This window comes from Colobus angolensis, unplaced genomic scaffold (assembly GCF_000951035.1).
Source record: "Colobus angolensis palliatus isolate OR3802 unplaced genomic scaffold, Cang.pa_1.0 Scaffold424, whole genome shotgun sequence".
NCBI classification, from domain to species: Eukaryota; Metazoa; Chordata; class Mammalia; order Primates; family Cercopithecidae; genus Colobus; species Colobus angolensis.
In genome coordinates, this window is record NW_012117644.1 from 1,292,410 (window position 1) to 1,304,643 (window position 12,234).

The window sequence follows — 12,234 nt, forward strand, 5'->3', positions numbered from 1 at the left end:
CAGGTTTGGTGGAGGCAGAGCACAGCTACTGGCAGAGCTGGGGGTTTAAGAGCCTTCAGCCATTTATGAAGCAGAAGGGGGCTCAGGAGGACATAATCTGAACTACCTTGTCTCTGTGGCTACCAGTGGGGCAGGCAGGCCAGAAAGAGAACAGGAGTCCAAGACTCTGCTGCTGGGGCCACTTGGCTGGCAGAGGCCTAAGCAACTCCTCATTGCCTTGGCCAGGGAGGCTTTCCTTAGAAAGGCAAGAGCAAGAGCATCTGGGGTCTCGGGCGACCTCCTGCCCTGGATGCTGGGAAGGCTGGTAGAAGAATGTTTGGCTTTCAGTGAAATGTTTTTGCACTCTCTCTGAGCATTGCTGTCTCTGCACAAAAGCATTTCCTGCCTCCCTAAAAAGTTAAACTGAGCAGGCCTTGGAAAGCCTGAGTGTGAACAAACAGGGGATGGGGATGGCCCTCTCCTGTGGAGAATCCAGGGCTCTGAGCCACAGAGGAAGGGGGACTATAAGCACCCCAGGCTCAAGACATAAGAAACCATGTTTAAAAGCTCATGCAGGATAGTGAGAGGCAACAAGGCATCCTCTTATTCCTATTTGTTTTCTACTACAGCCCCCAAGACTCCCATTAGCACAGCCATGACTGCACTGAACGGTAATGGTGTCTTTCTAAAGCTGTTTGCCTCTCCAACCTGAGCTCCTTGGAGCAGGGGGAGTATCTTAATAAATGCTGTATTAGCAGCATCTAGTTCAACACCTGGCATGGCATAGATGCCTGAAAATGTTGTATGGCGGATCTCACTTTGTTTCCTCAAGAGTCAGGCAGGGCAAGGATTATTATTCCTATTTTACAGATGAAGAAACTGAGACATAAAGAGGTGGGATGACTTGCCCAAATCTCTGGAGCAACTGGTGGCCAAGTTGGGGCCAGAGCTGAGGTCTGCTTCCTGGGTCAGGGCCTATCTTTTTGATTGCCTATTGTTGAATTCAGAGGGTGGTGAGGTCTCCACGATCTGTAGATCAGACCTAGGTCCCAGTCCTTACCTTTTTAGCATCTTTGTGCATATATTTGGCTGTCTGCTTGGCCAGCTCTGTTTTTCCTAGTAAGAAAGGAGAGGTGTTGGGTTACAACCAGGTGACTAACTGCTGGAATGAAAGAATACTAGAAATGCATGGATACTAGAAAGAATATATTCTATGGATGAGAATGTTGAGGCACACAAAGGATCAGTGACTCTCCCACAGTCACCTGGGGAGTTAATGGTGAAGCTGGGACCAAAATCAAAGTCTGTACTGCATCTTAATTTTCCTGGGACGGGGACTGAGGCCTTTTCTCTGTAGCACCATCCTAAGAGTGACAGGCTGACTTTATAATCCAGAACCCACTTGCTTTTTAAAGCCTAGTACAAACCTCACCTCTCCTAGGAGTACCCGGGCCTCCTGGCTCACTGCCCTGCATCCCTCTCAATACCCACAGTCCTGCCATTTAGCCAGGTCCTGGAACCACATGCCAGATAGAGGGTGGGAGGGGCTGAAGAGTACCTCTCATTGTGGCTTCACGGTCCTTCTTTGTAACACAGAGAAGGAATGATAGTACTGAAGTGGGGGCTCTGAAGGGCCACTTGGTGGATGGTAACCTTTGGATATCCCTGACTAGTATAAAAGTCAAGTTCTGGAGCATCATGGTCAGGTGGTGGTATCCTTTTGGGGGCCTACATATGAGGGAGAGGCCCATGAAGATGTTGGGAGGGGAAGAGAAGGAAACTAAACCATGAAATTTCCCATCAGGACCATTGTGGGAGGTGGTAGTGAAGGAATGGTGGGGTTCTGTCAGGGCAGAAAATGAGGGGGTAAGAATGCCTCAGATAATCCAGCCCAACTGGCTAGAAAAATACTCAACCCATCTTACTGCAACTAATTTTGCTATGCATCTGGCACCGCGGTGGTCATTAGGGGCCTTCTTTAGCATTTACAGCTAGGCTGCACTGAACATGGTTGGTGTGCTGGGCAGAGGAGGTGGTTCAACTATTCCCGAAGGGGAGGCTCTGCGGATGCAGAGTGGCTGGACCAGGGTTAATGGGCCCTGAAGGGCCTGGTCCTCCAGATGAATCAGTCTTAGCACCACAACTTCCAGAGGGAGGGGCATACTTCCAACTCTTCATAACATGACAGATGGTAACAGAGTCCTCTTTCTTGGTGGCTCTGTAATCTGGAGGCTGTTGTTTTCAGAGATGGAAATTGATCTAGAGGTGGACCTGCTGACCCTGGCCCGCAGCAGCTGGGGCTGTCAGGCTTGGGCCAGGCACTACCCTAGCTCTCCGTCCCCACTAGATGATCTGCTCCCAATTACCTATTCCAGATGATCCCAAAAAGAGGAAGACCAGAGGGTGTTCTTCATCGTACCAGCCATTCTCCTTCCTCCGGATCGCTATGGTCAAACACACAAGACGGGGGACGGGGAGGGAAGCAGATAAATCAATGACACAAAAGGCAGGATAATTATCACTAAGTATACAATATGTTTTACTGCTCTGCGCCCACTCAAAGTCCTCACTACCATTAGTGCTGCCTAATCTGATTAGCTGGCGAGGCCCCTAGAGACACCTAATCAGGTTAGCATGGATTTGGAAACCTGCCCAGAGCAGATTTCGGATAAAGTTTTCCAGGATGAGCACTCAGTGTTGCTAGGGAAACTGAAAGGCGGGTGGATGGTGAATGGAGGTGAAGGGGGTGGGGGACTGGTGAAGGAGAATTTGAGAGGAACTTCAGCTCTCACTGGTTACTCATCTACTCATGGCTAGTGGGACTATGGGCCGCCTCCTATGCAAATGCAAGAGGCAGAAGCCCATGACAGGCCCTTGGGGATTTGCGATGTGAGCCCTGGACCCTTTCCTATCTGGGGAAACTAAGGTCTGGTCCAGTGTCTGGGTCAGAAAGTGGAAACACAGCCAAATGCATTTTCTGGAAGCCAATCAAAGGCAATGAGGAGCTCGGGGCATGGAAGGGAATAAGCCACCTAGTTACCAGAGATGCTAACCATAGCCTCCAGTGGCGGAGGGAGTGGGGAGCATGGGGAGTGGGACAGATAGATACCAGGTTCCTTGGAGGCTCAACTCTGCTGGAGTAAGACCTGACCTCCTCTTCAAGAGGGAGTATGTAATCAAGGGCTATGCATTCAATCTGAGAAAACTAAGCACTTAATTGTGGAGTAGGAGAATCAGGCTCAGAAACATTGCTCAAGTATACAAGTGGAGGTGGAGTGAGGCAGAACTGCAAGAAGAATCATGCACTGAACATGCTGTATGCTAAGCACAATGTGAAAATTCACCAATAATGTATCTATTCAAGACCCACACAAATACCCGGAGAGGAAAGTAGTATTCTCAACTCCATTATACTGAACACGAAACTGAGGCAACAGATAGAGACTTGCCCAAGTCACACAACTAGTAGATGGCAGAGTTGCTTCTCTCTCTAAACCTGTCTTCCTTTTTTTTTTTTTTTTTTAAAGTAACATATGGCTGCTCAAAAAAGTATGAATTTTGGTTGCATTAATGGAAACATGGCAGTCAGGAGCAGGAAAGAGACAGAGCACTGTGTAATGTCAAGGTCAGTCTGCAAATGGAACAGCATGTCTGATCTGGTTCCCAGGGTGTCAAGGGAAAATTAGCCAAGGAATAGATGTCAGAGAACAAGGCCTGGAACACTAGTCAATCGAGAAAGATTTGACAGTGTTTGGGATGTGTCTGCCAGTCTTGAGTTGCCAAGATCCTAACTACTATACTGTGTGGCTGGGTTTCAAAGAAGTGACTGCAGAGGTCTGGGAAGGTTCTCTGGAAGAGGCAGGACTGGTGACGGATCATGGAGGATGGGCAGGATTTGAAGAGGTGGCCAGTATGTCAGAGGTGGAGAGACAGGAATGATCATGAGGCGTGTTGGGGTGGGATCAGACTGTGAAGATCTGGAATACTATTTTAGGAGTTCCACCTCAGGCCAGTGGTCTTTCTCATCTCGATCTCTAATGTTCCTACCTAAAATATGACTTTCTCTCTACTTCAGGCCTCAGCAGAAACAGATGGAAGCTGTGCAAATTCACGGACATCAGACTAGCCACTTCTGCTTGCCCAGAAAATGCCCCCTGAGAATCTTGAAAGAGGCCTGAGAAAAAGCTCAGTACAATCTCTCTCCTGGGTAAGAATCTAACTAACTGGCCCGGATCTCTGGAAAGGTTGGCTATAAAGGGAACCCACAGACCTCATAGGTACCTGAATGCTGGGGATGAAGAGAGAAAAGTGCAAGCTTGGCTAAGCGGGGAGTCCCTGGTATCCTACAGAAACAGGGAGTTGAGAGTGTGGGTATCTGAGGAAGTGTAGATATTAAAATGGCAAAGGGTAGACTTGTGAATACTATGTATGGACATGTGTGTATGTGTGTTGGGGCAGGGATGAGAGCGGTGACCTGAAAGGAGCCACATTCTTCTAAAAGTTGACTAAATTAAGAGTCTAGGTTGGAAACAAGTTGAGTATGAACTGAGTTCAAGCTTCATGGGGTATTTGGGGAAGCAGATATACCCAGGCATCCCCCTACGTGGGTTCCCCAGGGTATCATGTACCTGGGGTTCTGATCCTGCCTTGTCTTTTAAGGTAGCATCCCAGCCCGCAGAGAGCTGCACACTGCTGGGCTGTGCAGTACAAAAACACCATGGAGAATGAGGAATTGAATTATGCCTGGGACCACCATTCCCCCCTTCTTTTCTAAGAATGCACCTGGGAGAGAGCTCTTTATAATGCCACGCAGACTTCACTGCACAGCTGTCCCTGGTCAATTCTGCCCGACCTAGGGCATGAGTCTGGGGTGGGCTTCATGTGCGTCCCCTGTGAAGCAGGCGAAATGCCAACTATTAAACAATTACAACTCTGGATATTTCTAATAATATCTGAAGAGAAAAACAGCCAAGCAGATGCAGTCCGACAGAATGAAAAATGGTGGTGGCTAGGAAGGACTGGAGAAGGCGGGCCCCAGTGTGTGTGGTTGGCAGAGTGGCTGAGAACCAAGGCTATGGGCCTTGAGGATCCCTTCAGGCCAGAATAAAGGCTGGGACAGAGACCTGGATGGGCCCATGTGGGATGTGGCCATAGGTGTTGTTGCTCAAATTGTGGCCAGCAAACGTGTTTACAACCGACTCTGTAACACTTCATTGTCTATAAAGAACTTCTGTAGACATAATTTCATTTCAGCCTTGTGAGGTAAGCAGAGCAGGGGACTTGATTTCCATTTTATAGGTGACGAAACACGCACACAGAAATTAGGTAACCTGCTTAAGTTTACAGGGGGAAGAAACAAAGACCCTGGGCTTTACCCTCAGCTCTGGCTGAGCCTGAGCCTGCGTTTTACTACGGGAGCTTGGAGAAAGGTCAGCTCTCCTCCTCTGGCTCTCTGCTGCCACGGTACCTTCTCATACCCTGACTCCCTGGAAAACGTTCTCTGTAATATTCTAATCTGGCCTGCTCAGCCATTCAGCACATGGCCTCAGGAGCCCCTGTCCCCTGACCCTCTCCTGGTCACTGCTCTTGGGCTAGAGATGGTGTCAGGGCCCTCTACACAGGCAGCCTGATTCCCTTGCCTGCCCAGTCCCATCGCCACGAGCTCCAGCTAGGCTGCTCTGCCTCCCAGCACATAGTACCAGTGCCCACCTGGCTTGTGTTCTGCTTTCTCCTGGCCATGCTTGTCACTACTGGACCATCTGAAAACTCACCTGAAACAGCCCTTTTTGATTCACTCCACCACACCACATCTAGCCATTAACTTGCAGGCCTGTATTCTCTGGCATGCATTCATCTACAGGGTGGTATAGTGGAGAGGGCAGGAGTTACAGGATCCAGCATGGAGTCCCGCCTCTGTCACTTACCAGCTGACTGACTTTGAATAAAACACTTATTACTTTCGAGCCTCAGTTTCTTCCTCTATAAAATGGGAACAGTCACATACGCTGTGTCAGCCCCACATGCAGATCAAACAAGTTAATGGTGATGAAAGCAATTTGTAAGTGGCAAGGAGTGGGATACCAGTAAGAGTAAAAATAATGGTAGTCATAGCAGCAGCAATGGCAGTTACCATTAGCTTTTGTATTTTACAGTAACTCTTCCATCCTCCTAATAATCTGATAAGTAGGTGTTATCTCCATTTTACAGAGGACACGGAAGCTCAGAGACAGGCAGTGTAAGGTGTTTCATCTACCTGTGCCCTTGTATCTGGGGGAGAGGGTGTGCCCCCAATCTGACTGTATTCCATGGGAGCAGGTGCTGGGTGTCCTATTTTCTGAGGACTCTTGAGACTAGCCCAACACTGGTTTAATACTCGCTAACTAAATGAATTATTGGTGTTTCTCGAATCGCAAGCGGGAAAGAACAGGAACTTCAACTCTCATTTTACAGAGAAAAGGAGAAGAGTAAGGCCTAGACTTGAGTCTCTTAGTGCCCCAGGTGGCTACTACCATTCTTGGGTGAAGAAGGCTTCCACTTTCTTCTAAATCCCTCTCCAGGAAGCCTTATGCATTTGTTTAGCAAAAAAGTTCTGTACTAGGTGCAGGGGCACCCATAAAGGGGCCTCAAACAAGGTGTGTGCCATAGAGGTAAAGGTACTATGAAAACTGTGGGCTCCAAATGGGATGGGTGCACAGAGGCAAGTATGGGAAGAGCCATTTGTGTCAGCCTGACATTTATGCTTGAAGGGTGAGAGGGAGATTGCCAGCCAGTTGCAGGTATGATGGGACATTCCAGGAAGAAGACCCCAGTGTGTGCAAAACCAAAAAGGCAAGAGCGGCCTCCTCCTTCCACCCCAGGCCTTTGTTTCTGTCCAGCTTAGGGTTCTAGGGCAGTCTGGGTGGGCTGACTCACCTTTCTTGATAGGTGCCAGGGATATAGTGTGGGAGGTTTTTTATAACCTAATCTGGAACAAGTTTGTCACATCTGTGGCATCTTCTAGGGGAACCAGTCCTTCAGAGGGACTCTCATGGTTGAGAGTCATAAAAATGTTTGTCAGCAATTTCCTGACGACTGCTTGTAGGTTCGAGGAACATGGTAAGTACTGGACAGGTGCCTATTATTTCTTTGTGTTACAAACATTCCAATTACACTCTTTCAGTTGTTTTAAATATACAATAAAGGGCCTAGGTCTTGAATGTCTCAGCAGGCAACGTGGAAGGGCAGGGCAGTCCAGGCAACGAGAAAGCACAGCAAGTGACTTCAGAAGTAACATGATGTGGGGTGGAACTACAAGCAGTTTTGTAAGTTAATCACTACAACTCCACAACCCAGGGATGACATGGATGTACTTCTCAGATGAGGATTCAAAGGGAGGGTCCAGAAAGGTACAAAGCTTGGGAAGATTACGTTTTTTGGGCTGGTCAAAGAGGGAAGTGAAGCATGAGATCTGGCGGTGTGCCCTGGTGGCCATACGCAATCCTTCTGTAACAAGAAATATGTGCCATACTCTGGCAGAGCCAAACACGTGAGGTGGCAGAGCTTCCCCAGCGGAGTATATGGCTTCAGAGGGTCAACTGGGACCAGGTGGACAGAAGCTGGGGACAGGTTCCTGGTCAGAAGGAGCTCTGAGAAAGCTGCCGGTTATGTGCAGGCTGACCTGTGCCCAGGAGAGGCTTCTTAGAGCAGGTCTGGGGAATGGCCTGCCCACTCCAGGGGTCAAAGGTCAAAGAGTATGGCTGTAATGAGCTATTCTATAGTTGTATTCCTAGTATGCTGTGGGCTACCAGAGAGCAGGTGCTGCAGCTTCTCTGTTTTACTTCAGGGCACATCCTAGAGCCCATGAGGGCCTGGGCTATGGGGCTATTCCCTAGAGATGGACAAGGGGCCAGACCAAATTCTTTAATTTGACAAGCTGTGCTAAGCATCTACTTTGAGCAGGGTGCTGTGTCAGGAATCGGGAGCACAAAAATGATTAAGTCATGTTATCTCCCCTCAAGGAGCCTGCAGTCAATTGCTCCTGAACTGAGTTAGGCTAAGTAAAAACCAGCCAGTGCGTGAGCAATAGGCTGGGGTGGGGTGGGGGGAGGGCCAGAAGGGAAGGATTGCAGGCAGACAGGGTGGCAGACAAATGCAGGCAGGAAATCAAGAGTATGTGCAGGCAGGCAGAGGCAGGCTGTTGTGGCTGGTGCATGCAGCACAAAGCAGGGAGCAGCAGGAGCAGGCCTGCATGCCAGGTTAGGGCAGCAAGGAACATGCAAAGGTTTTAAACGGGAGTGGCACTGTTAGATATGTGTTTTGCAAAGATTACTCCAGCTGGTGAGGAGAACTGATTCTAGGGGAAGGAAGGGAGGCAGGGACACCAGTGAAGGAGCTGCCTGGTTCAGATGGGAGACTTGGACACCCTGAGTCAGGGCAGTGATATTAGGAAGAGAGTGGCAAGGCCAGGTGTTTGATCCTTCATGGGCTGTAAGGGGTGAGGGGAAGGGAGGGGCCAAGGAAGCATCTGAGTTTCTATTTAAGAGATCAGTGAATGGTGGTCTCTACACAGATCAGAACACGGGAGATGGGCAGGCTGGGCAGGGGAGGGAGTCTGGTTCTGAATGTGCTGAATAGAGAGCTGGTTGCTTTTCTGAGCAGCATGGTGGAGCGTAGAGGTGCTGAGCTCCCAGGATGTCTGCCCAACAAGGCAGGCAGCCTCCCTTCCTCAGGATCGAGAGCAGCTCTGGATTCTGGAAGGAGAGCCTATCAATGCCAAGGCTCTGGCTTGCAGGTTGTCCTGGTATGGTTCCAGTGGCCCTAGACCAGAGAGGCCATGGGGTCCTGAGCTGTGGGGCTGACGCTTTATCTCCTCCATTTGTAAGGTGGTAACTGTGCACCAGCCTTGCTAGACGCCCTGCAGCTGGGGATCACACTGATAAATTCACTGTATTACTTTGCACAAATCAATATCCCAGCACTTACCAGGGGTTGATGTGACCGAAATTGGTTTCAGCCAATTCGTGAGGGTAATAAATGGCCATTTATCAAATCAATTCATTCTGTGGCACTTCTCTGGCTGCCCATCCTCATGGTACCCATGGGGTGCCAGGCTCCATCCAGCCAGTCCCTACCACACACGTGACACTAGCTTGGAGAACTCAGGGAGGCCTGGCCTAGCCTCTAGATCTGTCTCCCTCTCCTGGACCTGCTTCAGTTTGAGGTCTCGAGGTGTTGGGTGCTGCCTGCCTACCATAAATTCTGACCCAGAGAGTGCTTCATGCTTCAGCTGGACTAGCAGCTGCAACCACCAGGCTGCCTTATTCCCTCATGCTTGGGTTTAGAAGCCTCTGGGAGCTGGTCACAAGGACTGAACATGGCTCTGAACATTATCATCGTGATCCCCAGCTGCAGGGCTTCTCAGCAAGGTGGATGCAGTAACTTCCTTACAAATGGAGGTTAAAAAGCACCAACCCCACAATCCAGGCATACCACACGACCAGGTAGGGCCTTCCTGGGGCAGTGGTATTTTAAACTTCAGCTGAGTGTCAGAATCACCTGAAGAGCCTGTTAACATATAGATCCCAGAATTTTTTATTCCACAGGTGTGGAATCAGCCTGAGATCTGAGTTTTAACAGGTTCCGGCCGGGCGCGGTGGCTCAAGCCTGTAATCCCAGCACTTTGAGAGGTCGAGATGGGTGGATCATGAGGTCAGGAGATCGAGACCATCCTGGCTAACACAGTGAAACCCCGTCTCTACTAAAAAATACAGAAAAAAAAAACTAGCCGGGCGAGGTGGCTGGCGCCTGTAGTCCCAGCTACTCGGGAGGCTGAGGCAGGAGAATGGCGTAAACCCGGGAGGCAGAGCTTGCAGTGAACTGAGATCGGGCCACTGCACTCCAGCCTGGGCAACAGAGCTAGACTCCATCTCAAAAAAAAAAAAAAAAACAGGTTCCCAGATGATAGTGATGCTGCTGGTCCAGAGACCATGCTTTGAGAACCACTGTGTTGGGGGATATACCTTTGTCTTGGCCTGGCCTGGGGTTCCTCTTCCCTTGCCTCATCTGTCTGAAATTAAGCCCAAGGAGTGGTACTTCAGAGATGGAGAACAAAGATGAGGCCACTGTGTTCAGCAGAACCTTAATTATCTGCTCGTGGGGTCTGCACAGGCTGGAGGGCCATTACATTAGGGGTTACACCAGAGGGAGTCTGGCTCCCAAGGATCAAAGTATGGAAATAAGAGCTTCAGTGGTGGAGAAGACACTCAAAAGTTGTTCAGGATATTTTCTATAAATTTAGGCCAGCTGTTGACAAATTATCCGGAAGTGATAGAAGAGTTCCAGGTTGGCAGATTGGGACATAAGTTCTGGCTCAGCTGCTACATTGCTAGTGACAGACAAGCTCCTATCCCTCTCTGGGTCTCAATTCTCCCACTTGAAAAATGGGGTTGAGGGTAGCGGACCAGAGGACGGTCAGAGTTAAATTCTATGCATAGGAAAGCAGCCTCGAGCAAGTGATTTAGGCATTTTGATCTCAGCTTCCTCATCAGTAAAATGGGATTGAGCGGCACCAACCTCAGAGGACTGCTATAAGGATTAAATGACACATGACACGCACAGAACTTATAACAATGTCTGGCATATAGATAGTACTCAACAAATGCTAACTTTTAATATTATTAACAGTGCCTATCCAGTTTGGTGATGACAGGATGTACACCTCACTGCAGCAGAGCATGAACCACTCTGTCCTTTCCGGCATCCCACATACTCACCAGCACCCACTGTGGCGATGGCGCTCTCCTGGCCAATGATGTGCTCCTTCAGCCGCTGCTCCAGGGGGAAGCGGCGCCGCTCCTCAGCCTCACGCTTCCGCTGCTTCTCTTGGTACTGTGCGGAGAGAGGGCAAATGGTTGAGGGCTGCTGGAACCATAGCACCATAGCTTCATTCTATCCCCCAGCTAGGGGAAAACCAGGTCTGGGTCTCCAGCAGTCCTGCTTCATAGCTTTGGTTCATGGTCGCTGGAGGCTGGTCCAGCCCTTTCTACTTTCCACTCAGGTGGCTGCCACTCAGGGCTCTCAGCTCACTCTGCTGGTAGAGTAAGTACTGCTAGCAGATTACCCTGGCTCTGGAGTCTGACAGAAGACCTGGGTCCAATCCCAGCTTTATCACTGACAAGATGTGCTTATCACCTGGAGCAAGTTATTTCACCTCAGTTTTCTCATTAGCAAATTGAGGATTAAATATTAATATGACGATATATGTAACAGGCCTAGCATCACGCTTGGCATGGAATAAGTGCTTAATAAGTATAAATTCCTTTCTCTTTCCTCTTGAAAAACGTTTTGATGTTCAAAAGACAGCTATGAATTTCAATGATGCTGTATTTCTATTAAACATAATTATTCAGCAATTGATGCATGCCCAGCCTTGTGCATGGCCATGATGAAAGGGTGGGGCAGGGGAAGAAGCAGGACTATGCCCTGTCCCCTGGGAGGTTCCAGTTGATGCTGAGGGTCTGTCATGTCTGGCCCTGAGCTTCATCCACTTCACAAAAGGCAGCAGGAGAAGCCTAAGCTTGGTTATCCGTGCAGAAGAGGAGACCCGGGCTTGCCCTCAGGCAGCTCAAAGTCAGGAGATGAGGCACAGCTTGCACAAAAATACTTCGCAACCATCTTCCTCAAGGGTGCAAAGCATGCATCTCCAGCACTGTATCTTTCACTAAAAACACAAAAACCTGCTTGAAAACAAGTTTGGTGAATGTCTGTAAGTCTGTCCCCTAAATCAATTATGAGCTCCCCAAGGACAGGCCCTATGTTTGACTCACTGCTATTTCTAGCATGCGTCCTGGCAATAGTGGGGCATCTGGTGAGTGTTTGCAAAAATGACAGATACAAAGAGGAGAGAATTAACAGCTAGATGGAGTGGTGCAGGAGTAGAGAAAGGAAGGACACATAAGTGTGGAACATCTGTTGGGGGGGCTTTCTGGGGAACAGGGGGCTTGAAGAAGCTGGAGGAGGACTGGGCCTGGAGGGAGCCATGGGACTGTCTGGAGAACAGGCAGGGAGGAGTGAGGGCAGGGTCCTGATGGTAGAGTATTTGTGGAGGCTGGGAGCTGGAGGGGAAGGAAGCAGATCTTGAACTGGAAAGGAATGACCAGGTCTTTAGGAGGCTCCTTTTCCCCAAGCCTGTAACACTAACATCTTTCTGGAAAGACAGCTGTCAAAGTCAGGCCCTGTCACAAAAGTTGTGGTTGCAGATTGCTCCTGCAGGCAGAG

At 49.3% G+C, this 12,234-nt stretch overlaps 1 protein-coding gene across 1 annotated transcript in view; it reads right to left on the reverse strand.

Annotated features, from left to right (window-relative positions):
- The window catches only part of LOC105522316 (caseinolytic peptidase B protein homolog), an 80,525-nt gene that overhangs the window by 13,646 nt on the left and 54,645 nt on the right, over nucleotides 1–12,234 (reverse strand). Inside the window, exons 4-6 of the mRNA XM_011956815.1 lie at nucleotides 10,731–10,845; nucleotides 2,346–2,423; nucleotides 1,040–1,095 (exon numbers count right to left, since the gene is read on the reverse strand). Of these exons, the coding sequence (XP_011812205.1) occupies nucleotides 1,040–1,095; nucleotides 2,346–2,423; nucleotides 10,731–10,845 (249 nt within the window). The remainder of the gene's footprint in view (nucleotides 1–1,039; nucleotides 1,096–2,345; nucleotides 2,424–10,730; nucleotides 10,846–12,234) is intronic.